At 45.5% G+C, this 27,450-nt stretch overlaps 1 protein-coding gene across 1 annotated transcript in view; it reads right to left on the bottom strand.

The window, feature by feature from the left end:
* The window catches only part of BRIP1 (BRCA1 interacting helicase 1), a 189,686-nt gene that overhangs the window by 113,758 nt on the left and 48,478 nt on the right, over positions 1-27,450 (bottom strand). The window contains exons 7-13 of the mRNA XM_056865031.1: positions 22,829-23,050; positions 21,747-21,946; positions 18,554-18,686; positions 17,483-17,637; positions 17,201-17,366; positions 8,683-8,823; positions 6,962-7,123 (exon numbers count right to left, since the gene is read on the bottom strand). Of these exons, the coding sequence (XP_056721009.1) occupies positions 6,962-7,123; positions 8,683-8,823; positions 17,201-17,366; positions 17,483-17,637; positions 18,554-18,686; positions 21,747-21,946; positions 22,829-23,050 (1,179 nt within the window). The remainder of the gene's footprint in view (positions 1-6,961; positions 7,124-8,682; positions 8,824-17,200; positions 17,367-17,482; positions 17,638-18,553; positions 18,687-21,746; positions 21,947-22,828; positions 23,051-27,450) is intronic.

The raw sequence follows: 27,450 nt of genomic DNA, 5'->3' as shown, positions 1-27,450 counted from the left end.
TGCTTGCTTAGCCTCTGCTCCTAGAGAAAGGAGACGGGGTCACTTAATCTCACCCTCCCGGCTTTTGTGTGTGTGTGTGTGTGTGTGTGTGTGTGTGTGCAGTATCATAAATCACTGTATGAAACCCCAGAGATGCTGCAGACAGAACATCTCCAATGGCTCGATTGCACAGCCTACTTTATACTCATGTGGTAAAAATTAAGCCCAAGTTAAAATGATTCAGGATATGCCATTAAAGTCTCTCTCTCTCTCTCTCTCTCTGAATCTGGCATGTGCGTCCTCCGGCCCAGTTGCTGGAGCTGGGATTGAGCCTGAAGAACACCAGGTAAAAGACAGGACCCAGTTCAGCAGAGAAGGGCAAGAGGTCAAACGACTAGGTTTGGCTAATCCAGTGTTTCTTACGAATTTCAGGGCTGTTGCTGTGCACACCCAAAATCCCCTCTATGCCCTTCGAGTAAGCCCATAGCTCTAAGTAAGTAAGTAAGTAATATTTATTTGTAGTTAACCAAAGGCCTTTACAAAATAAATTAAATGATGAAACAAGAAAATTAGACAATAAAGATAAAATGCAAAATGCCATATAAATTATGATAAAATGCAGTGTAATTGGAGTATGGCTCTAAGTACCTCACTTAAAGTGTCAGAGCTGCAAAGCACTTTGGAGGGTCGTCTAGTCCAATCCCTTTGGTCAATGCAGGAATATACAACTATAGCATCTCCTGCAGACAGCCTTCCAGCTTCTGCTTAAAGACCTTCAGTGGAGAGAGTCCACTACCCCCTGAGGCTGATAGCTCCACTGCTGAACAGCTCTTCCCAGTAGGAAGGTCCTTCTAATATTTAGCTGAAATCTACTGCCTTGTCATTTCCACCCATTAATTCTAGCCCTGCCCTCTGGATCAAGAGGGAACAAATCTGCTCCATCCTCTACTTGACCCTTGAGAACCCCCACTTCAGGCCACCCGGTTCTTGGTTCAATCCCCAAAGCCCCTTACTTACTTTGTCCTCCCCACCCCCACCCCAAAATATCCTGGCACTCCAATCTATGCAACAGTGCCCTCTCTCAAACTTGCAAAAGTAGTCCACAAAAGGTACAAACAGAGAACAACAAAAAACATTACTAGCCTGCATGCCCAAGTATATCTGTGTTAATTCATCAGTGGTGCTTCCAACAGACTGAAGAGAAAGGCGGAAAGAAATCCCAGCTTTCAAAAGCTTCTGAGCTACAGGCAATTCTTACCACAGGACTGACTTTTTGCTGAACTGGTTTGTGGCTATGTAAGAACAATAGATGCAGCAAGGTCGTATTGCAATAGCTACTGAGAAAAGTGTTTTAATGTAGTGTTTTTTGGGTGGGAGGAATGCCTCAAACAAATGTATTTCGGAACACAGGACAGTAATTTTAGATATAAAATTGAACTCTGGTTCTTCAAAGGGAACCCAGGGATTAGGTGGCACAGCAAAACTGCTAAGATGCTTGCCAGAAGTTGAGTTGCCCTCCACCCTTTTTGGGATGGCTTTAAAGTCAGAGAGCTCAGCACGGCTATCATCTGAGCTGAGAAACAAATCCCAGGTGTCTCGATACATTGCTTTCAACCTCTCAGCAGCCTTTGATACCATGGTCCTCAAGGAGCTGATGATTCATCTGTGGGCCTTGCTAGGCACAAGCAGAAGTCACACTTGAGTGCTTCCATTTCCTTTCTACCCTCTCAGAGGGTGGTGCCAGACCATCGCTTCCATGTCCAGCAGGATTCTCTCATGCAGATTAAAGCAGGTTTCTATTCTGCCACTTCTCCTCTTTGTCCTATACCTGCCTAAATTGATTTTAAAAAAAACCTGGGGGAAAACAAAATGCAGAATGCCCTCAAAGCAGAGCAAGAAGATGCCTGCGCAGCAAGCATGTGTTTCTTTGTGGGAAAATTAGCAGCTACTGAGATCTCCCCAAGTGGAAGTCACAAGGTGACCGTGGGGTTGGGCAGGAGGAGAAACAGACTGCTTAGCCGCGACTCGTGTTCTTGCGCGCCAGCATCTGATGAAATTGGTAATCACCCACAGAAGTTCATGCACTTCCCATAAAATCATTTCCATAAAAGAGGCAACTGGTTGTTCTGAACAGAATATTTCTTGAGTGGTCACCTGTACAGTCACATTGCACATTCTCCTTCCCTGCTGCTGGTATCTCTCACGCTTCACTGGCTTTTATAACTTACACACTGTGGGAGTGAAGGAATGAACAGGAAGGACCTTGGCCCATCCCTTGGGGACTGCAAGTTGGCTTGAAGAACAACAATGACCAAAAAAAAAAAAAAAACACTCTTCTTCTCAAGGTATGGGGCAACAGCACCAGTTTCCCAGCTGGAGCTTTACAATGTTTACAATGTTACAGAACCATGTACAGAACCCCTATGTGGGACTTCTCAAGGAACAACAAATGGTAATGTTTTTCTTATGCTAAATCAGTCATTCCCAAACCATGTGGAACAATGAATAAATCAAGTAGATAATTAAAAGGCTTCTGTGAGCTTCTCAGCCTTTTGACTAAGATCAAGTGTAGTATCTGTGAGCACTCTCCAACTGAAGAGGCTATCTACTGTGTCTCTGCATGATTAACTGTTCTGGCTTGGCCTCCTTCCAATTAATCTCCACTGGGGGGCAGGTCACTGCAACTGGATCATTCAATCATTCTCAATGCAGAGATGCAACAGAATCACTGTTCTAAAGAAGGTACTGGTGGCACCAATAAAATACATTCTGTACTTCTCACCACATGGTATACCCTTACCAGTGACTCATGCAGAGACACTTAAAGGAGGATATTTCTAGAATTAGAAATGGAGGCCACCCTTCACTCATGCAAGTTGAAAACATTTACTTATTCTAAGTAAATCTTTTTGACTGCGTGAGTGAAGGGTGCCTCCGATTCTGGAAAAAGCATACCTCAGCTATGAGAAGCTTAGAAAAAGGAAGCAAAGGTATAAACACTGTGAAGAAGTGCTTCTTCTAAAACCAGTCTCAACCCATAACAAATGCTCAATATTTAAGTTATTTATATTCTTGCCTCTTGGCACTGCTATTAACAAGGCGGGCTACAATACCAAATTATTATTAAATATTAACAGTGCATTGCTGAAGGCTGAATGTCACATTTCTATTCCCTTCCAGTCATAGGGCTCCAAAGCAGAGGGGAGACTTCTCTGAGGGCTTGTAGTCTTTACTCATAAAAACAAGACCACTTCTACAGTAAGGGAGAAGCATACCTCCAATTTTAATTTGTAGAAAAGGATACCAAATATCTAGGGAGACCATGTGTGTGTGTCAAGTGCCGTCAAGTTGCAGCCGACTTATGGTGACCCCTTTTGGGGGTTTTCATGGCAAGAGACTAACAGAGGTGGTTTGCCAGTGCCTTCTAGGGAGACCATAAAAACCATAAAATCATTGTAACATTTGATGGTGCCAATCCTTAACAAACTCACTATTAAGGATGGACATTCTTCAGTTAGACATGGCTTCTCATTCCATGGCTCATGAGATGATTTATAACATAAAATAACCAATAAAACAACATAACAATACAATTTAAAAAACACTAAAATAGAAAAAGGCAGCAACATTTTAAAAAAACTTAAGCAAACTCACAATATTACCGTATTTTTCGCTCCATAAGACGCACCTGACCATAAGACGCACCTAGTTTTTAGAGGAGGAAAACAAGAAAAACAAGAAAAAATATATTCTGTGTCCCGCGATGGACCCTCCGGCAGGGATCGCGGGACGTAGCGTGATGTCTCTCTCCCCTCCGCCGAGGGCCGTCCAGTCTCACCCGGCACAAACGGGGAAGTGAGGGAAGATGGGGGGAAGGCTGACACCGGGGCCTGGGGGAGGCCAGGGCGGCAGGACGCAGGCTTACCCACTCCCTCTCTCTCCTCCGCAGGACACCAGCCAGGAGGGGAAACGGGCAGAGACCCTCAGGTCGGCCACTGGGAGCAGGCGCAGGAGTGAGCAGGGCGCAGCACCCCCGCCGGCCAGCTGAGCGTCGGCTGGGCGCGGTCAGGGGGAGGGCGGGGCCAGCAGCGCGTCGAGAGACCGCCGCCCAACCCGGAAGAGGGCGAAAGGGCCCGACCCTTATGGGCTCGGAGGTGGGGTTTGGAGGGGAGGCAACCTTATGAAAGGGAACCCCAGCAGCCTCCTCTCTGCAGCAGGGGGAAGCAGCGCTCCGCCGGACAGACCGCCGGACAGACACAGGAACCCCAGCACTTTCCTCTCGGCGGTTCGGCTCCAGTGAACACACACATTCACTCCATAAGACGCATAGACATTTCCCCTCACTTTTGAGGAGGAAAAAAGTGCGTCTTATGGAGCGAAAAATACGGTACTCAGCTTACATTCCAAATAATCAAACAGATAATGAGAGAGAGGAAAATAAACACCCAAATGGGTCTGGGTTAAGGGCATGTTGTCACCTGGCACCTAAACTTCAACAGCCCCGATGCCAGGCAAACACCTGTGGCAGCAGAGTTTCAAAGTCAAGGTGCCACCACTGGAAAGGCCTTGTATCTCAGTGTCCCGCCCACTTCTAAAACACAAAGCTGGGCCTCTACTGACAGACTTGACTGATGGGCAGGTTTATGTGGGAGTAAGTGATGTCATACAAAGCATAGCTTTTACAAGAATAGTTTCAGAAGTTAAAATATACAAAGCTCTGCAGCATAACGTTAATTCAGTGGTAGGGACCGTGCGCTGATTGAGTATGCTCATGCAAAAGGAAGTGGGGAGAAGGGGAATTTTGTTGTGCAAACTTCCCTTGGAATTCAGTGGCCTTCTCCTACATGAAGAGATGCCTAAAATACAGGCCCCTCTTCCTAACAGATCGTAAGGATGAACGTGGAATAGGGAAGAGACAAGCCACAAGTCTACATGAACGAAGCAGCACTGTGGAAAAAGACCGTCGGGGTGGGGAGCAGTCACCCACATCTCAATTAGAAAAGGACACTGAACTCGCTAAAGAACCATGCAAATATTTATGATAATTAAGGCGCAATACTAGTACTATACAGATTGGGAAAGGCTGGTGCAAATGCAATAATTCGAAATAGAGTGAAAGACCCCATTTCAGAGGCATGAAACAGAGCCTAAGCACAAAGAATTGAGAGACGGTGTGCCTTCCGCAGGCTTGTACTAACAGTTCTGCATTTTGCAGTCTAATGTGGTCACCTAATGGTCAGTTTCAGTAACTGCAAGAACATCTTTTGACTACTGTTTTCTGCAGAGCAGATAAAAAATGTGTTGCCAAAAAAGCAAGAAATGTACATTATATAATGATACATGCTTTCCCCCCTCCCTCCTATAAGATTATTTCTTTTTCTATTTTCTTTTGTAAAACTACTTTTAAGTTTTAAAATAGAAGCTACATGTAGTGCAACTCCTGTACAGCAGTTGGTCTAAGAAAACATGGCTTCCGCCCAAACTTTTGCAGTGGCATAACCCAAGATGATGAACCAAAATGAGGTTAGAGGGCGGTATTCTGATTGCTGTGGTCTAGGCTGATCCTGCATTAAGCAAGGTGTTGGACTAGAAGGCCTGTATGGCCCCTTCCAACTCTATGATTCTATTGTATGGTTCTAAGTGACTGATATATATATACAGATGTTTTCTTATTACATAGGTGTGATGAAGAAACCAAAGGAAATCAGAGACTATGGTCCTGAAAAATAGCCACCTTGTTCAAATATCCAAGAAAGAATTGCTCAAAAGTTCAAAAATAAATTCTCACAATATGAGAGAAACCCAAGGTGGCCATGTATCAAATAAAATCATCATCACATGAATTAGATTAATAATTAATGCATAACTATGTGATGTAATAGGATCTTTATCATTTCTCCTTGGAACTTCCCAAAACCATGTAAAACCATTTAAATTTTCTCAGTACGTTTACCAAGGTAAACCAAAACCTTGATGAGTTGTCAGCCATCAACCGTCCTCCCTTTGGGTGGGGGGATAACAAAAAAGATCTGGGAAACGCCCCCTTTCAAAGGTTTAAGCTGGAGAAATTAAGAACAGTGGCAAGCCAACTCCCCCCCCTCAAGATCATTAATCCACAGAAGTGAGAGGCTTTAAGCCACCATCAGCAGGCCCAAACAGGAAGTATGTTGAGGGAAGAATCTGCACCTCCCCTCAAGCAACTCTCCATACCTTTATTTGGGAAGTCTGCCTCAGACTCTGAGAGCCATTGCTTTACGTTCACCTTAGAATTTCTCACGGGACACTGTGATTTTCAATGATTGAGGTTAGCAGTGCTAGGGTATGCAGGTCATCCCTGCACAGGGAGAACTGATGCATCATGTTTCCTAGCTATAAAAGTGAGAGCCTCCAAAACAGAAAGTAAACAGCAGCACCCCCACCCCCATTATGACCAGGCCTCCCCCATCCACTTCATGTGGCTTTGCATGCAGAAGGTCTCAGATTCAACGCCTGGAAGGATGTCTTGATGGAAGGCCTCAGAAAGGCCTTTGCCTGAGAGGCACTGCCAGTTACAGGAGGCCACATCAGATGTACCAATGGTCTCATTCAGTATACAAGGGAACTTAACTTGGATGCTGGTGATTTGTCTGGATGATGTTTGTTTTTCAAACTAGGGCTTTCCCACAAATGTACGTATGGGAACAGCTTTTTCAATACTAGCCCCAAACTTCCTTTTTTGTGGTTTTAAAGTACGGTATGTTTTTAGAACACTCTTCCACCTGGTCTTCCAGGACAGCTCACTGTGGAATGAAAACCTGCAAGTCAATTAGGAACACCTTATTTGACTCTGAAGAAATAAAACTGACAGAGGTCATCTCTGACAAGCCAGTCAGAATGCCCTGGTGGGCAGAAGGAGGGCTGATGATAGATCAATCAGTGTCAATCACACTCCTAAATATCTCAGAGAAAAAAACCTGAAGAACCCCAGTTGGCATTTCTTTACCTTGTAAGATGGCAAAAAGCACAGCACCCCTTGCCCAATCGTCTGGCAGACGGACAGCAAGAGAGCCCCTGCTTCGTCCTGGAATTCAAAGGTTTCTGTGTGCTGGAAAGTAGCACACAGTGACCGCCCTTTGGGGCCTGCTCCAATGGTACCGACCCACACCTGTACGGAAAACAGAACATACGTGACCATTATAAAAGAATCCAATATGAAAATGACAGGAAAAGACAGAACCAGAGAGGCATGGATAGATGTATGATGTTAAGGAACACTATCAGAGCAAGCTACGTTGCTAGAATGTTTGTTTTAAAATCTGACGGTGAAACAAATCAAGGTATTTATGATGTACAGCAGCCAGTCAGGCACACAGTCGCTTACCTGGGGCAAGTAACAATTCCTTTCCGGCGAGTAGGTTGTCAGATTCATCGCTCAAACAGCCCTTTGACATACAGGTGCTTGGAGGAGGGCAGACTCGTAAATCTCCCCCCCCCCCCGTTTGTTAGCAATGCTGAAGCATAGATCCATTTTAACTACTGGGAGGATATTATAAATATATATCCCAAAGAGTGAACTGCACCAAATAAATGGTTTTTTAACATGCTCTTTTTAAAAACAATTAAATTTCCCTCTTTTCTTTTTTTTGCACATAATGGCGAAAGAGCTGCCCCAAGCATTTTCCCCAACATTTCCTGGGAATCAAGGCTTTGCGACATGGACTTCCACCTACATAAATCAGCCAAAGTTACCACTTGTTCAGTTCTAACCAAAGCCTGCCTCTAAGCAGAATTTTTCTGGGCCAGGTACGAAGATGTAACAAACCTTCCTTTCCTTCTGACAATCCTTTCCTATATATGGAAGTCAGGAGTCACACATTTTCAGAAATGACATAAGAGGCCATCCAATGGCAAGAGAGGCAGCGTGGTGGAGTGGTTAAGAGCGGCGCACTCTAATCTGGAGAACCATGTTCGATTCCCCACTCCTTCACATGCAGCCTGCTAGGTGACCTTAGGCCAGTCACAGTTCTCTTAGAACTCTCTCAGGCCAACCTGCCTCACAAGGTGTCTGTTGTGGGGGAGGGGGAGGGAAAGCAATTGTAAGCCACTCTGAGACTCCTTAAAGGTACAGAAATGTGGGTATAAAAACCAACTCTTCTTCTTCTGGACTTGCAGGTAGGGGTGGTGATCTCCCGGGACCCCCATTGTGCGCCCCCTCCACTTGCAGCCTGAGTGTAACTGCAAACAAGGTTTTTGTGTGTTTGTGTGTGCAGCTGAAAGTTACTGCATCAAGGTTCCTTTGTGCAAAACTGAATTTAAATTTCGCCTGCAAATAACAAAACTTTTCTGCATTGCGAGGAACTGTTCTCTCCTGATCAAGACACCAGTCCTACACAGCTTATCTACTAGCAATCCTAATTCCTGATTAACCCCTTCCTGTACCCAGTGCAGCATTTTCTGACACTCATGGCAGTTGGGACCCAACAATCACAGTTACAGCATCTCCCCTTGAAGTGCTGCTACTTTATTTGCAAGGTGTGTTTTATGTGGGAGAGCATCCCAAAGCAGCCCCTATCACTTGAAGTGGTACAGCCCACACTACCACCTCATTTTACTGCATGTTTAGACCTGGCTGTGGTCTGTTTAGAGGCTGTGTTACAGAAGTGTCCCTGTGCTATGGCATACTTAGCACAAGGTTAAATTCTCCCCTGAATGCAACAACCATACCTGAGAGTCCCGAATAACATGGTTCGCTTCAAGTTGAATGGAAAACTTCACACCAAGCTCAGAAGAAAATGAGTCCATTGGAGAAAGAGTTCCAGAGGTTAAAACAATTGATCTGACGTTGTCAGTCACATCTGAGAATGCCTGGGGAGGGAAAGTATTAAAACATACATGTTCTGCCTTTCTCCAAGGTTTCGAGGTGGCTAACATCACACTGAAATCACTTAGATTGACTCTTGACAGCTTATACCCTGAAAATCTTGTTGTTCTCTAAGGTGTTACTAGACTCAAATCTAACTGTTCTACTGCACACCAACGTGGCTACCCTTTGAAACTACATTATAATCAGAACACCATCCAACAACTAGGCCAGAGTATACAAAACTTTTCAGCCTCACTGGTGTTCGCGTGAACTCATAAAAACATGTGACCTAAATGCTTTTTGAAATTAAGAAGTCTTTATGCGTCCTCCTGAAAACAGGCAGTGAGGGTGCACTCCGGACTTCTTCTGGTTATCTGCTGTACAAGGTTGGTCCAAAGAAAAAGATCACCATGGACTGAACAGGAAAGGGCCATCTGGGTCACTGAGATTCGATAAAATAGATGATAGGTTAGATTAGATAAGAGAGATGATAGAAAGATGACAGACAGTTGATAGATAGATAAGATTAGATAAAATAGATTAGATAAAAAGGATTATAGATTAGATAGATTAGAGGAGACAGATGACAGACAGATGACCGACAAACAGACAAACAGATAGATCTGGAAAAGTGCAACTCATTCAGAAAAGCAAATCCAGAAACTGATATTTTAGCAGCATGTTTTAGTAATGCTCAAATGTTTGTCTATATAGTGGGGGCGGGGGAGACCCAATTATTTCTTCAGCATATTTCATAGCCATCCTTCTCTGTTACCAAATGTGTTATTCTGAAGTATTTATAGTACGGCTGCCAACTTTTTTTTTTGCACCCAGAACAAAGGAGCAATAAGGAATAATTAAGATACACCCGTGCCTTTAATAACTGTATGGCAAGTAGCAATTTAATAGAGAAAGCCTTTTCCTTTGAATCATCTCCATGCTGGGAAAAGCTTCACCTACTAAATTCCTGCTTGCTGTGCAGCTTGGGTTAAATCTGAAATAAACTCTTCCAAACACCACCTGCCTGTTACCCAGATGGGTTTATGCCATGTGGCAAATACCAGATAGGGTAGGGAAGTTGTTATTTAGGTCAAGAAAACAACACGAGGGAAAGTCGCCACTGCCGATACCAGCTTTGAAGTTAAAAAACAAGACAAAACACAGGAGTTTCACGTCACATATGCATGACCTCAATATAAGGGCTAGCATGTTAGTCCAACAGCTAGTCAATTATGTCAACTGTCCACCTATTTGACTGTGGTCAAATATTCCATAAAATCAAGAATGCCAGTAGGCAGGTTGCAACTTCCTTTTCTAGATACTTTCTTGTGGCATCATCTGTTGGCTGGCCCCAGCACTCCAGGGCAAAAGACAAAGAGAAGAACTATTCAGTAGTTCAGCTACATTAATAGAAACCTGACCTAACACCATTCAAAGTTAGTTATCCCTCCACTTGTCATCTGTGGGGGAGATTCTGCTGTCCAGTCCATGACAGTTACTACTACTATTTTAATGCCATCTAGTTTTAAATTGCTATGCTTGCTGTGTTTTTTAATTATTGATTTTAATGTCTTATGGTTTTTGTTGATTTTAGAGGTTGTAACCCGCCCTGAGCCCGGTCAAACTGGGAATGAGGAAGGGCTATAAATGCGAATATTAAATAAATGGCCTCTCCTCCAAGGGTCATGGCTCTTTTGGTAACTGATATGCTAGCAAAATATAAATTACCCTGCATTCTGTTATTTTTATTTATTTTATTTATTCCGGTTATTTATAATCTGCCTTTCTCACAGGGACTCAAGGCAGATTACACAGAGTGAGCCAGATATCTGACAAATAACCCTCAAAATCTTGTTGGTGTTTAAGATGCCGCTGGACTCGAATCAGGCTAGATGTTGTTATTATTTATATTCTACCTTCCTCCCTGAGTGGGACCTAAAGTGGCTGAAATTGCATGGATGCTACATCGCCCCTTAGCATACATGCACTGATAAGGCTATGTGCTACAGACAAGAGTCATCATTTGCTCATTCAGAGACTTCACTTTCAGAGAGTCTGGGGAGAGAACTGAAGCTTGAAGGATGAAAACTTGAGCAAATCATGTTAACAAAATGTTAATAGGGCATCCTCAAAAGGCAAAAACTGGGGACAAAATTAGGACAATGATTCACCAGAGACAGGGAATAGAACATCAGGATTGTCCTAAGTAAATAGGGCAGTGGGAGGGTATGCCACAACAGTTGTTTTTGTAATTAGCAAAAGTATCAAGCTCACGGTGTCAGGTTCTAGGACTCCGTTGCCTCTCAGGAATCATCCACTTTACTCCAGACGTTAGCAGAGAGTTTAAAGTAGAATTTATTTGAAAGGAAGGGTACAGTAACCTATGAAACACAACGTTACAATGGCGCCAAATCATTTGGAGGGTATTCTTATAGAGTACCCACACTAGCATGTTTACAAGTAACATCTTTGAAATGCAAAACATCAGAGGTTCCCCAATACCAAGAGAGAGAATTCACACCTTAAGATCAGAGCAGGATTACAATCAGGAAGTCACTTTGAAGTGGAGATCTCTCGAGCCTTTTGGCTGTTGCCTCTTCCTTCCCACGGGAAGGAGAGATGAAACGAAAGCCACCTCGCTATCCCGGGTCCGATTGCATGCCCTCGCTGACACTCCGCCTCCCCAAAGGCCCCCCCTCCAGATTTCCTGGTTTGTCCGGGTAATGGCGATGGAAATCCGCTACAAGGGTTGGAGCCTGTACGTGAACAGCGGACACCCACTCATCGTGACTGGAATTTAAATGTTTCCAACGCACAAGATATTCCAGTCGGCCCCTGCGCCTCCGAGAATCGAGCACCCTGGAGATTTCAAAGTGCCGTTCGCCCTGTACCATGATGGGAGTTGCCGCTTCGGGTTCGGGGTGCCATTCTGGTGCTTGTAGAAAGGGTTTTAGTAGACTCACGTGAAACACCGGGTGCACCCCTTGTAAGGATTTGGGTAGCTCCAGCTCTACCGTAACCTCATTGATAACTCTGGAGATAGAAAATGGGCCCACAAACCGTGGGCTCAATTTTTTACACGGGCGTAAAGACCTGAGGTTCTTAGTGGAAAGATACACCTTTTCTCCGACCCTCAATTCCCACTGAGGTGTTCTGTGTTTGTCTGCTTGTAGTTTGTACCTATCTTTAGCCTGTTCCAGGTTTTTTACAAGCCAGGGCCAAGTGTTCCTCACTGTGTGAGCCCATTTAGACACCTCGGGGGGATCGCCTTCTGGCGGGGTGGGTACAGCCCCTAATGGTCCAAAATCCATTCCATAAACTGCTTTGAATGGGCTCACCCCGGTTGCAGAGTGCACCGAGTTATTGTAGGCATATTCTGCCAGTGGCAGCAGATCAACCCAATTGTCTTGGTGATAATTAACAAAACAACGCAAATAACATTCCATCACCGCATTAACCCTTTCGGTCTGCCCATCCGTCTGGGGGTGATAGGCAGATGACAAACCCAACTGCACACCTACAATTCCTAAAAACGCTTTCCAGAACTTGGACACAAACACGGAGCCCCTGTCACTCAGGACCTTCCGTGGAAATCCGTGCAATTTGAATATGCAGTGCACAAACAAGCGAGCCAGTTTATGTGCAGATGGCATCCCTTCACACGGTACGAGATGAACTTGCTTAGAGAAAAGATCCGTGATTACCCACAGGACAGTCTTCCCCTGACTGGATGGGAGGTCTGTTATGAAATCCATCCCAATCACTCGCCAGGGTGCCTCGGGAGTTTCTAGGGGCTTTAATAATCCCGGGGGTTTTCCCATCAAACGTTTACTAGTTGCGCACACAGGGCAGGATTTGATAAATACTTCGATGTCTTGGCGCATCCCAGGCCACCAAAACTGTCTTCTTATTAGGTGTAAGGATTTAGCAAACCCAAAATGTCCCCCTATTGTTGAACTGTGGCTCCGTTCCAATACCTCCCGCCTCAGTTCCCTGGGTACGTAATGTTTGTTCTTACAGATACCGTTTTTGTCCGTCATCTGGGACGGGATAGATTCTTCCTCCCGCTCCCGTTGAAGAGCCTCCCCCCACCTTTTCTTGACTACCTCCGGGAGGCTTTCTGGAACTGCCCAGAGGCGGGGAATGGCGACATCCGACCCCGGCAAGGGGGTGGGTACCGGCCCTTCAGCCTGTTCCCTTCGCTCTATTTGGGAGATTCCCCCCCCCTCCCCAGCGGTAGTGGTTGAGAGTTCTCCGGGGACTGCTGGGGATGAGGAGGTGGGAGCGACCACTTCACGAGGGGAACTCGAACTCGAGTCCTGTGCCGCCGCGCGGCTTTGCGCTCTGGTCAGAACTCCTGCACTATTCCCCTCTGGAGTCAAACCCAGGTGTTCCCGTGTGAAAAGAGAACCCACCGGCCGCTCAACCTGACACTCATATTGCGGCATGCGAGACAGTCCGTCTGCTAAGCAGTTTTCTTTCCCAGGCATGTGTTTGATGGTAAAATTAAACTTAGAGAAGAAGGTAGACCAACGCACTTGTTTGGCTGACAGCTTCCGCTGACCCAAAATAGATTCGAGGTTGCGGTGATCAGTACATACCACAAAGGGCTCGGCAGCCCCCTCCAGGAACTGTCGCCAAACCGTGAGTGCATGTTTAATCGCCATTGCCTCTTTTTCCCCAATTGGCCAATTGAGTTCAGGGCCAGAGAACTTCTTAGAAAAATATGCGCAGGGTCTAAGCCTCCCTTGATCATCCCTCTGAAGGAGTGCGCCTCCCATCGCCTTGTCCGAGGCATCTACCTGTAAAGTGAATGGCCTGGAGCAATCTGGGTGCGCCAGAATGGGTTCAGAGGTAAAGCGCTCCTTAAGAGTTTCAAAAGCCGCCTGACACCTGGCGGTCCAAGGTACCTGGTATTGTGCAAAAGTGGCCCCTTGCCCCTTCCCTTTGGTTTTAAGCAAATCAGTAATAGGCAAAGCTATTTGAGCGAAATCCTGAATAAAATTTCTATAGAAGTTCGCAAACCCCAAGAACTGCTGAACCTGTTTGCGAGTTCTGGGAGGTTCCCATTCTAACACTGCCCTCACTTTCTCCGGATCCATGCTTAACCCTTGTGGCGAGATTACATAGCCCAAAAACGACAATTGGTCCTGGTTGAATGCACATTTTGATAACTTAGCATACAAATGATTGTCCCTTAGACGACGCAACACCTCCCGCACCAATTCCCTGTGCTCTGCGGGATCCTTGGAGTAAATGAGCAAATCGTCTAAAAAAACTACCACACCTTTAAATAGGAGGTCGTGTAGAATCTCATTAATTAATTGCATGAAGCACGAGGGCCCCCCAGACAGACCAAACGGCATGACTAAAAATTCAAACAACCCATAACAACAAGAAAAGGCTGTCTTAGCTTCATCCCCCTCCTTGATCCGGACCCGGTAGTAGGCTTCCGCCAGGTCAATTTTCGAGAAAATACAACCCTCCTGTAACACACTCAGGAGGTCTGGGATTAAGGGAAGGGGGTAGGCATTAGTTTCAGTAATCGCGTTAAGCCCCCTATAGTCTACACACAGTCTGAGATCAGATGTACCTTTCTTCTTCACAAAGAAGCAGGGAGAAGAAAATGCAGCTTTGGACGGTCGTATGAAGCCCCGCTCCAAGTTCTTGTCCAGAAATTCTCGCAGCACTGCTTTCTCTTGAGAACTCATGGCATAAACTCGGGCCTTGGACGGTTTAACGTCCTTAATCAGTTCGATGGCACAATCCGTAGTGCGATGAGGAGGCAATAAGTCACAGTCCGTCCCCTCAAATACATCTGCGAAATCACTATATTCTGGGGGCAACGTGGGTTCCTCCAAGGCAGCGGCGCTTCCCCCTTCGCCCCCGGGTAAATCATCCCGGCTGTGTTTTTCGCACTGAGGAGCTCCAAACACCACCCGCCTTTGTTCCCAGTCAATGCTCGGGTTATGTCCCGCCAACCAATTAACGCCGAGGACCACCGGGTAGGAAATCTTAGGCACTACCGTGAAGTGGATCTGTTCCCAGTGGTTTCCCACCCCCAGCCACATCTTGCGAGTGTGCAAATGAACCGGCCCCCCCCGCAGGTCACTCCCATCCATTTGATGGAAATGTAAGGGTTGATCCAGTTCTCGAGTCCCAATTCTCAGACGTTCTACCACCGCCTGATCAATTAGGGTCCGGGAGCACCCGGAGTCCACGATAGCCACAACGGCCACCGGTTCCCCCCCTTGGGGATTTCGTAATACAACAGGTATCAGCAATGTCTCTCCCTGGTCACTCACCCTACATGGAGCCGGTTTGGTTTCTTCCAAGGGTGCCCTCTGTGCCGGTTCCCTCACAGAAGGCCGTCCTCGTTTTTTGCCGGTGAGGGGCTTCGGAAGCTATCTCGGGTGCCACGATCCGATGAGGTTTCCGCTTGCAGGGCCGCCGCCCCCCGGCGACCGTTCGTCCCCTCCGCTCTCCTGTGCTCCAGGTTCCGAGGTGGTGTCGCCTCCCGCTCTTGTGTCGCCCTGTTGCTCGTCCCTTCTGACGGCGTGTTGGTACATCTTGCTGCAAAATGACCCATCTTCCCACACTGAAGGCAAGCTCCCTCCCTGAACCGACGTGCCCTGTCGAGACTGTAGACTCCTCGATGTCTTCCCTCTCGCCTGGGACCTGCTGCGCTGTCCCCTCTCGTGGGCGGGATAGGGATCGTCTTCGAAGGACGATCCTTGGAGAACTGGAGGGTAAGCTTGCGGTTCTCCACTAGAGCTGCCAAATTTACCCACTCTTCCACGGACTCTGGATCTCCCAAAGTCAAACAGCCATCCAGCACTTCCCACCGCAACCCTTCGCGGAAATGCTGGACCTTTGTGGCCTCACTCCACTCCCTTATCTTGCACGACAAAGATAAAAAGTCCTGTGCATACTCACTCACTGAGCGGGTTCCCTGCTTCAAACGACGCATGGCAATCTTTGCTTTTTCCCCCCGGTGGGGGTCTTCGAACCGGCGTCGTAGAGCGCACAAGAACTCATCCAGGGATGCCAAAACTCGGGGCATAGTTTCCGCCGCTGTCACTGCCCACTCCACTGCCTCCTTCTCCAGCAGGCTGATCACATACCTGACCCGAGCTTCTTCCGAGGCAAAGGTCTCCCCCTGGTCCTTCATAAAGCCGGAGATTTGGAGTAAGAAGTGAGACAACTGTGAGCTGGACCCGTCGAAAGATACCTTCAGGTCTCTGGCCGTAGGGCGTCTGGGCGTGGGAGCCTCCCCAACAACGAGCGGTCCTGTAGTCGGCCGTGAACCCGTTTGGGATTGTTGCACGGGCTGTCCAAGCCCCCTCACTGCCCCTAGAACGGCTGCCAGGTCTCGCTGCAAGGTATCTAGCTGAGTCTGCAGGTCCCGATTCTGCAGAACGAGCATCTGATTCTGTCCGCGTATCAGAGTGGCCGCTTCTGCAGTGAGGGTCGGGGTGTGAGCGAGCGTGGGGTCCTTCCACCCTTCCCCTTCTCCATACCAAGCGGCCAGCGGTCCCCGGTAGAAGTCGCCTCCTGGTTCTGACGCTGCTCTCTGCCGCTGCCCGGTCTCCGAGAATCGGGGGGTCCACGTCGGCCTCCCAGGGACATCGGTAGGCCCGGGTGGGCGCTGCTCCGGGGTCGCTGCTCCTTGACCAACCTCAATATCAGCGGGAGTCTGCCGAAGCTCCTCTCCCGCGTTGAGCGGGACCGAGGGTGGTGCCGACATCCTAATACTACTTCTAACCCGAAAACAAAAAAGGTTGTGATTGTAACGTACTGTCAGGTTCTAGGACTCCGTTGCCTCTCAGGAATCATCCACTTTACTCCAGACGTTAGCAGAGAGTTTAAAGTAGAATTTATTTGAAAGGAAGGGTACAGTAACCTATGAAACACAACGTTACAATGGCGCCAAATCATTTGGAGGGTATTCTTATAGAGTACCCACACTAGCATGTTTACAAGTAACATCTTTGAAATGCAAAACATCAGAGGTTCCCCAATACCAAGAGAGAGAATTCACACCTTAAGATCAGAGCAGGATTACAATCAGGAAGTCACTTTGAAGTGGAGATCTCTCGAGCCTTTTGGCTGTTGCCTCTTCCTTCCCACGGGAAGGAGAGATGAAACGAAAGCCACCTCGCTATCCCGGGTCCGATTGCATGCCCTCGCTGACACACGGATAAGTAAAATATCTTGTTCTCTTATTCTAACAGAGATTAACACTTGAAAAATATTTGACATTATTTGACTGGCAGATCAACCAATGGTTTGGGGTTTTTTTTAACAGTCAAATTGCTATCTCTAGCCAATATGTAGTAAAACAAGCAGGAAAACTATTTTTAGCCCCAACAATCTTACCACAGCAGGATTCAAGCACCAGAAGCTGAGCATCTTTTCTGCTGTTTTGTGACGGGATTTTCGTTTGGCTACTGCAAAAAAGCTGTTGGCATCTTCAGGGTCAACCGTATTTTCGTTTCTCCAAGCATAGGTCTGCTGCAAGGCGACTCTATAATCATCTGCATACCTGTACAAGCAAGCAAACACAAAATGTTTCACTGCCGAGCACGAGAAACACCTGCAGTGTTACATTTTAATTCATGTTTTTCTATTAGCGCTGGAGGCAAATGCAGTTCCACTAACCTATGATTTTCTTTAAAAAGATAAAACAGGACCATGAACAGCCCTTTTAGCGTAATCTGAGTCGAAGGACTTATAACCGGAACTGAAACGACCATTTCTTTTCCTTGAAACTTTGTTGTTTTTTCTTCCTTTTCAAGGACAGCTGCAAAATGTTTCTGTACAAGGCCAAAAAATAAAAACATCCACAAATCAGTATTTGCACTGAGCAAAGTGGAAGCAATCTAGGATTTTTTTATCAAGAGACAATCATTTATTTGGAAGATAGTTGAAAACAATTTGGGAATTAACATGAGTATGGCTGAATTGTGGATTTCTAGTAACAAAATACAGGTTAAGTATCCCTTATCTGGACATCCGATATTCGGACTGACTCGAAAACCAGACTTTTTGAACCAGCATACAGGCATCACTCATAGGCCCTCAGCAGCCTGCCAATTTGCTTTCTGATGGTTCAATGTACATAAAATTATTTAAAAATATTGTTTAAAATTACATTCAGGCAATGTGTATAAAGTGTATATAAAACATAAATGAATTCTGTGTTTAGACTTGGGTCCCATCCCCAAGATATCTCATTATGTATATGCAAATATTGAAAAATACAGAAAGATCCAAAATATGGACCACTTCTGGTCCCAAGCAGTCTAGATAAGGGATACTCAACCTGTACTTCGTTTTGAAAAACTGGAAATCCAGGATCTCTCCTGATGGTCAGAGAGGCATCACTGAGACATCTGTCCTACCCTTGCAAGGACATTCTGCAAGTGTGGCAAGTTAATTCTTTCTGATAAAATTTGCAGAACTTCACATTAGGATTGCTCCTCCTCAAAAGGAGCATTCTCTAAAACAATCATCACAAAGCTGTTTTTGTGGATCAGTAAGGAAAGAACAGAGATACATTAGAATAGTTTTCAATTAATTATTAGGCAGCTGTTAGGTATTACATGTATAGAGAAAAATGTGTGCACTTTCCATTGTCAATAAAATATGATTTTAAATAGCTTGGGACCCCCTGGCCACCCAGCATTGGCATCTAAATAACGTTTTCTATTAAGAATGACAAATTCCTACCTGCAAGATGGGAAATGTAGCATTGGTTATACCCATATTGTGCAAGAATGCCACCATTTGCTGTCCACTCCAAACTTTACTGGAAGTTTCATAACCTCTCTCTACAAGCTGACCAGAGGTTTCCCTTAACCAACTGCAAATAACAATAAAACACACACAAACAAGAAACAGAGAACAAAAGATGGGAAAACATGCTTTTTAAACATTTGATTGTCTACAAAATATGTCTTGCCCTGACCTGGATGACCCAGGCTAGCCTGATCTTGTCAGATCTTGGAAGCTAAGCAGGGTCAGCCCCAGTTAGTACTTGGATGGGAGACCACCAAGGAAGTCCAGGGTTGCTATGCAGAGGCAGGCAATGGCAAACCAACTCTGAATATCCCTTGCCTTGAAAACCCTATGCTGTCACCATAACTTGGCTATCACCTGATGGCAAAAAGAAAAACATACTCCTTACAGTTACATCCATTCCCAATAAAATAAACTCCTAGCACAAACAGATAATGCTTCAGAAAGACAATGAAAATGTCATAAAAGGGGCAGGTTCAGTGGCAGAACATCTGCTTGGCATGCAGAAGGTCCCAGGTTCAATCCCTGGCATCTCCAGTTAAAGGGACAAGGCAAGTAGGTGATGTGAAAGACCTCTGCCTGAGACCCAGGAGAGCTGCTGCCGGTCTGAGTAGACAATACTGACTTTGATGGACCAAGGGTCTGATTCAGTATAAGGCATGTGTTCATGTGTATGTGTTCAGGATTCAAAGAACTGAATAACTCAGTTCAAGCCCAGGTGGGGGCGGTCTCAAACAGCAGGTGCCTCATAACATAGATGTGTGTGTAAAGCGCCTTCAAGTCGCAGTTGACTTATGGCAACAGCAAGCCATTTTTGAAAGGCGGCTTTGGGAATGAAACAGATGTGGAGCACAGGGACTTAGCTTTCCCAAGAAAAAAAAGTTTACAAATACCACCAAATGCATCTACGTTACCTCTCTAGACCACAACATTCTCAAAATACTGAAGGTTTGGAGGGATTATTTGTGCAGGGTGGGACACGTAGGACTCAATTTAGGGAAGACTCCTTAAGTTAGAAGTAGTTTTAAAGACAAACAGGCACAAAAACCTGGAAAAGTGTTAAAATGACTGGCCCAAGATTACTTCGACAATGTTTTCTTTACTGGTGGCACCTCCGCTTTATTTTATCAACATATCTTTAATTGTTGGCCATTTTAACGTTTCATCTCCTGCTTTCCGCCTGGTGCTTTCACTAATGTTGGCAGACTTGACAAGGAAATCAACCTGAGCCTTTCTGATAAGGTTAAAAGGCTAGAGGCATTCAAGTCTTCAGGCTCTGTTCCTTTCATCTGTTACAAAAGATTTTTTTAACATCTGAAAGAGCCACAAAGCTACCTCTTTTACATGCTTTTACTTGGAGAAGCCTGTTAAATACCTCTCCTTTGTCAGACTTGCAATGAAAACTGCAGACAAAATGCATATCAAGTCTGGAAAGTAGTTAGAAAAATCCTTCCAAGGTTCAAAAAAGGAACCTCTATTATATGAATATGTGACTTTCTGAGGTTGGTCAAATGAGTACCCAGCTTTCTGGGGGTAAAGTGTAGATGACTGGGGAAGATTTGGGGAGCTGAAACCTGGCAAGAGTGGAATTTGCAGAGGGGAGGGACCTCAGTGTGGTATAATGCCATAGAGTCCACTCCCCAAAGCAGCCATTTTCTCCATGGGAACTGATCTCTTTTGTCTGGAGATCAGTTGTAATTCTGGAAGCTCTCTAGGTCCTACCAGGAGATTGGCAAGCCTTATCGTGCTAACCTTAGTCCTGCCTGAGGAGGGGAAGGCGGAGGAGGAGGAGGAGAAGAAGAGTTGGTTTTTATATGTTGGCTTTCTCTACCACTTAAGAAAGAATCAAACCAGCTTACAATCATCTTCCCTTCCTCTCCCCACAACAGACACCCTGTGAGGTAGGTGAGGCTGAGAGAGTTCGGAGAGAACTGTGACTAGCCCAAGGTCACCCAGCAGGCTTCATGTGGAAGAGTGGGGAATCAAACCCGGTTCTCCAGATCAGAGTCTACCGCTCCAAATCACTGCTGTTAAACACTACACCATGCTGTCTCCCTGAACCTGAATTCATTTTGAGAACAAAAGGACTTCATTTTGCAGATAGAAGAAAATACTTCCTTACTCAACAAGTAATTAAATTGTGAAATTCACTGCCAGTGGTGGTAGTGATGGCCATGAGTGCAGATAGCTATTAAAGGGGGTTAGACAGATTCATGGTGGAGAGGTTCAAGTTTTTATTCGGTACATAACCAGCAAAGTTGCAAAAAGTGTAATATACATGGAGGAGAAGTCCATCAATGGCTACTACCATGGTGACTAAAGAGAATCTCTACATTCAGAGGCAGCAGACCTCTGAGTATCAGTGCTGGGTAGAGATGTGAATGATCAGGAAAAAAACCAGTTCCCCCCCCCCCCAAAAAAGCAGTTTTATTTCAATTTTTCCAATGGAAAAAATTGGAAATTTTGGGGAGTACTGGAAAAACTCCTGTGAAGTATTTTCTCTTTTAGAATGAGTGAAATGCGTTAAAAGGTAAGGCAAGGATACTGTAGACATATACAGCTCGTCAATCCAAGATGCCTTTCTATACCTAGAAGGATACTTAATCTTTATGAAGGGATCACACAGGGCTTTCATTGCTTCTCAACGGTTACATGCCTTCAGTTGTCATTTTTTGCACTTGGTTTTTTTCCCTTTTTAAATGGAAGAACCTTTACATCTCTGATCCATCACCTGCTGCCTGAAGTGGTATAGCCCCGCAACAGAGCCTGCTACTCATGCGGCTCACTTTGGATAGGCCATCATTTGTCTAGCTCTCATCAGATGGAAAAGGACAAGAGCCCAGAAGCACCTTAAAGATTAACAAAATTTCACTTTGAGCTGTGACTCACAAAAGCTCATACCCTGCCAGAAATTTTGTTAATCTTTAAGGTGCTTCTGGATTCTTGTCCTTTTCCACTGCTACAGAAAAACTAACACAGTGACTCATCAAATGGGGACACCATGAACTTCCTCATCTAGATGCTTTAAAATGGGGATCATAACAGCCATAACCATCAGGACTGTAAGGGTGACTCGTTCTTATCAAATGCCACAGCAACCTCTACTCAATTAGCTTTTGCTTACTTTGTCAGACTGCAGCACACGGCACGCAAAGGCTCATGGTCCTTCCTCCGAATGTTGCCGTTCACCATAGTGTCCAGCTCTTCTCGAGCCAATTTAAGTTGAGCTTCTGTCACACTGTAACTGGCTGATTCCCGCGCACAGTCCTCAATATTATGAGCTTCATCTAAAATGACCACTTGGCCTTGCAAGTTAATCTCCATCTATAAAAGATCAACCCCCCCAGTTTATAACTGGCAATAAAAAAAACAAAAACAACAAAAATAATACCACACAACTCAAGACACTGCACTACAATTTGCATTGTTGCTTCCATTTATTTATTTACGGCACGCGGGCTAGAACCAGCCCCTTGAGAGCTCTTATCCGGCCTGCGAGGCAGCCCCCCCCCCCCACTCTCAATCTGGACTGGCGAGGCATGGCCCGGCCCGACCAAGTGATATTTATATCATATCCCTCATAACAATTGAGCTTGACACCCCTGATTTAGAGAGTTGGCACCTAACCACTTTTGGAGGGCAATGGTGGGCCTTCCCTCCCACCCACTTCCATTTCTTTCCCCAACAGCAGCTCTCTGTCCCTGGTCTAGACTCCATGGCAAGTTTCTTTTTAAACCACATGTAGATGGAGAAGCTGACATTTTTCATTTAACCAAGAAAATCAGGAGCAGACCACCCAGTGCTTGATCTGGGGACACCTGACGCTGAAGCTAAGCGGGTGTGGAGCCCATCAGCCCCTTGAAGTTAGAAAGAGGCAAAGGCGCAATCAAAAATATTTCCCGCTTCAGGGGGAGGAATAGGCTGATCAGTGAGAAAATAATCGTCCTCCACCACTCCCCAACCCAGCCCCACAGTGAGTCTAATATCTAGAAATCCCATTTCCTACAAGCAGCCACTGAAATAAACAAAGGATCTGGGCACACGCAAGGAACATAATTTGACAAAATTTCACACTAATCTCTTCCTCTAAACTGGCCACCTAGAAACAAGAACATGGGGCTTTCTTCAGATGCACTCTTCACTAGCCAATTTTTTTTATCTTACTTGCATTGTAATGAATGAAATGACATTTGACAACAAACTTACGCTCTCCCTTATTTGTGAGTCTAGGAGATAGTTGTAAGGGCAAAACACGATCTCAGCTTCCGCCATGAGCTCCCGAGCTGCAAAATAGGCGCAGGAGCGCAGCTTCTTCCCCAGGCGCACTAAATCTTCAATGTCCCAAGCTTGGGATTTCCTATGGGCAAAGTGTAAGGTGTGATGTTCACTGAGCTTATGGACTCCATGGTAGTAAGAACAAGATGTGCCCTGGAAGTCAATAAGAAATAAATTCAAGATCAGAATACACAGTACAGTATGTTCTTTTAAAGTGCTTTTCAGAGAATATCTCTCCTGCTCCTGAGCAAAGACAAATGAAATTCCATATGCAGATAAATGCTGAAAAATGTTTAAACCAATGTATTTAGCCAAGACTCACACTCTCAGCCCGGACCCTAGAAAGTATTTGTATGGGAGACCACCAAGGAATACCACGGTTGTGACACAGAGAAGCTGAGAATCAGTTAAAGGCCTCAAAAAAGAAGTCATGAGAGGAGAACACTGGTCAGCTCAAGTACTTATTTCCTTTATTGTGTTCATTATGATCGCGGACCAATAGGTCATGAGCAAAACAAGTTCAATAAATTCAATAATACAGAAATAACCAAACATACTGAAATACAATATCCGAGGAATACAGTTAAAAGGAAGTATCATTTAAAAACCATAGGATAAATTTTTTGCCACGGTGAGGATTACATTTGGATCAGTATCAGCCAAGAGCTTTGCAACTATCTCTTGCTTTAGGGCAGGTCCCTACCTCTGAATGTATACTGTGATCCATTTATCTCTGACGAGATCATGTATCTTACAATCAACAAAAAAATACCAAACAGTGTCCAGACTCCCTGATCCACAATCACAAAATCGCTCAGAAAAGGGGACCCCCGAAAACCTGCCTGCTAATTCCCCCAATGGCAGTGACTCAAGCACTTAAGAGTTTACTCTAGAATCATAGACTTGTAAGGGACCACCAAGGTCATCTTAAGCAGAGGCTAGATGGCCATCTGTCAGGAGTGCTTTGATTGTGGGATCCTACATGGCGGGGGGAGGGTTGGGGTCACAGGGGATGTGGGGGGAGGTAGTTGTTAATTTCCTGCATTGTGCAGGGGGTTGGACTAGATGACCCTGGTGGTCCCTTCCAACTCTATGATTCTATGATGTAGTCCAACCCCCTGCACAATGCAGGTAATTCCAAACTACCTCCCCACACACACCCCCAGTGACCCCTACTCCACGCTCAGAAGATGGCCAAGATGCCCTCCCTCTCATGATCTGCCTAAGGTCATTGAATCAGCATTGCTGGCAGATGGTCATCTAGCCCATGCATAAAAATCTCCAGGAAATATTATTATGGAGGAGATTGAGGTCATGTGTGTTTTATTCTTCCCCAACCCCCCATGAGACCTTGCAGATCCAGTCTTGCTTTGTGTATTTATGTTAACTGCTTTACAAATTGTATTGGGGAAACTGGGATGAATTTTTAAATTAATAAATAAATAAATGCAAGTGGCTGGGGGCGGGGTAGTGGGCAAGGAAAGGGCTAAGTGCCCTCCTCCCACTTCTCCACTAGAAATCATGCCCTTTTTGCTCTGCTTTGCAAACACGATGCAATGCCCCATCACTGATACGTGGGGGAGGCACATGACCTCGCCTTCCTTTTAGACCATGTCTGTGTGTTCCCAAGTTACTCTCATGTAAATCTGAAGCCAGCATGGTGCAGTGGTTAAGAGCGGTGGTTTGGAGTGGTGGAGTCTGATCTGGAGAACCAGGTTTCATTCCCCACTCCTCCACGTGAGTGGCAGAGGCTAATCTGGTGAACTGGATTTGCTTCCCCACTCCTACACATGAAGCCAACTGGGTGACCTTGGGCTAGTCACACTCTCTCAGCCCCACCTACCTCACAGGTTGTCTGTTGTGGGGAGGGGAAGGTGATTGTAAGCCGGTTTAATTCTGCCTTAAGTGGTAGAGAAAGTCGGCATATAAAAACCAACTCTTCTTCAGCCAGAACAGCAGTTGCATGCCTGAGCAGAACCGGCTCCTCGACACATGGTGCCAGTACCCAAGAATTTGAAAGAACTCTCACCTCTGGGAAAAGCGATGAACTGTGGAGGAAGTCAGCCCTCGGAATAATTTCACTTTGCTCAAAACCAGTGCTCACCAAAAGTGTAATTTAACAAACTGTCCTTCTCTGATTCATCAGATTATAGTTGTGGGTCCCCCACCCTCACTTTTAATAATAAAACCATTTTCGTATTTCCCATGATGACCGTTTGTATTTCCCACAATGATCACTGAAAGCAAGCTGAAGGCAGAAAGGACAGAGAGAGTCCTTGAAATTCTACCCTTTAGAAGCTGCTTCAAGCACACAGAGGCTGATAACCAAACAGGGCGAGCGCATCCCTGTTAAGCTTGTAACACAACCCTAAGGGGAGGTTGGCAGTTGAAGTGTTATCACACTTGGTGTCTCTTAGCTCGCAAGTTGTCATTCATCCATTTATCAACTGACTTCTGCAATACGGTCTTGGGGTAAAACAAAGACACCTAAAGTGACAGAGTTAATTGGCCCTCATTACCACTGCAGCTCACCCGCAGGGCTCGGAAGGGGGCAGGAAGACTGAATGCTTCACTTACACTTGACAAGCACCAAAGTCACTTGCGAGCAACAAGGCGGGGGAAAGCCTGCAATCACTAAGCACAAAATAACTATGCATTCCTCCGAAAATATCACCGGCTGCCTGCTTTCTTGGTTCTCATGTGGTGTACTATAAAGGATACAGTGTAAGATTTGAATAAAAGAGACCTGGGTATGAATTCATGTTCAGAGGAGGAGGACGAGGAGGAGAAGAGTTGGTTTTTATACCCTGCTTTTCTCTACCCTTAAGGAGTCTCAAAGTGGCTTACAATTGCCTTCCTTTTCCCTCCCCACAACAGACACCTTTTCATGTAGGTGAGGCTGAGAGAGTTCTAAGAGAGGTGTGACTAGCCCAAGGTCAGCAAGCTTTATGTGGAGGAGAGGGGAGTCACCCAGTTCTCCAGATTAAAGTCTGCTGCTCATGTGGGCGAGTGGGGAATCAAACCCAGTTCTCCAGATTAGAGTCCACCATTCTTAACCACTACGCAACGCTGGCTCATCAGGCAACCCTGGGTCACTCTCAGCCAAATCCATCTCACTGGTTTAACATGAGGACAAAATGGAAGTACTTATTTATGTATTCAGGATATTTAGAATCATAGAGTTGGAAGGGACCACCAGGGTCATCAAGTCCAACCCCCTGCACAATGCAGGAAATTCACAACTACCTCCCCCAACCACACCTAGTGATGGACAAGATGCACTCCCTCTCATCATCTGCCTAAGGTCACAGAATCAGCATTGCTGACAGATGGCCATCTAACCTCTTTTAAAAAACTTCATGGAAGGAGAGCTTACTACCTCCCGAGGAAGCCTGTTCCACCGAGGAACTGCTCTAACTGTTAGAAAATTCTTCCTAATGTAGACGGAAATGCTTTTGATTTAATATCAACCCGTTGGTTCTGGTGCGACCTTCTTGGGCAACAGAAAACAACTCGGCACCATCCTCAATATGACAGCCCCTCAAGTACTTGAACATGGTTATCATATCCCCTCTCAGTCTTCTCCTCTTCAGGCTAAACATACCCAGCTCCTTCAACCTTTCCTCATAGGACTTGGTCTCCAGACCCCTCACCATCTTTGTTGCCCTCCTCTGGACACGTTCCAGCTTGTCTACATCCTTCTTAAACTGCGGTGCCCAAAACTGAACACAGTGCTCTAGTTGAGGTCTAACCAGAGCGGAGTAAAGCGATACCATCACTTCGCGTGATCTGGACACTATACTTCTGTTGATGCAGCCCAAGACTGCATTTGCCTTTTTAGCTACCACATCACACTGCTGACTCATGTTCAGTGTTTGGTCTACTAAGACCCCAAGATCCTTTTCACACACACTACTGCTCAGACAAGTCTCCCCCATCCTATAATTACGCATTTGATTTTTCCTACCTAAATGCAGAACTTTACATTTGTCTTTGTTGATGTGCATTTTATTAGTTCTAGCCCACTTCTTCAGCCTGTCAAGATCATCCTGCATCTTGGCTCTGTCTTCTACCGCATTTGCTACCCCTCCAAATTTAGTATCATCTGCAAATTTAATAAGCATCCCCTCTATTCCTTCATCCAAAGCATTTATAAAGATGTTGAACAACACAGGGCCCAGCACAGATCCCTGAGGAACTCCACTAGTCACTTCTCTCCAAGTGGATGACGAACCATTAACTATCACTCTTTGGCTACGATCTGTCAACCAGCTGCAGATGCATCTAACAATAGTAGGATCTAAACCACATTTTCCCAATTTGTCAACTAGAATACTATGTGGAACCTTATCAAAAGCCTTACTGAAATCTAGATAAACTATGTCTACAGCATTCCCCTGATCCAGCAAGGTAGTAACTTTCTCAAAAAAGAGATAAGATTAGTCTGACATGACTTATTCTTGAGAAACCCGTGCTGGCTCTTAGTGATCAGATCCATCCTTTCTAAATGCTCAAGGACTGACTGTTTGAGGATTTGTTCAAAAACAGAAGTC

This window comes from Euleptes europaea, chromosome 19 (assembly GCF_029931775.1).
Source record: "Euleptes europaea isolate rEulEur1 chromosome 19, rEulEur1.hap1, whole genome shotgun sequence".
Taxonomy (NCBI): Eukaryota; Metazoa; Chordata; class Lepidosauria; order Squamata; family Sphaerodactylidae; genus Euleptes; species Euleptes europaea.
Note: the sequence above shows the minus strand (reverse complement) of the source record. Positions and strands in the feature narration are given on the sequence as shown.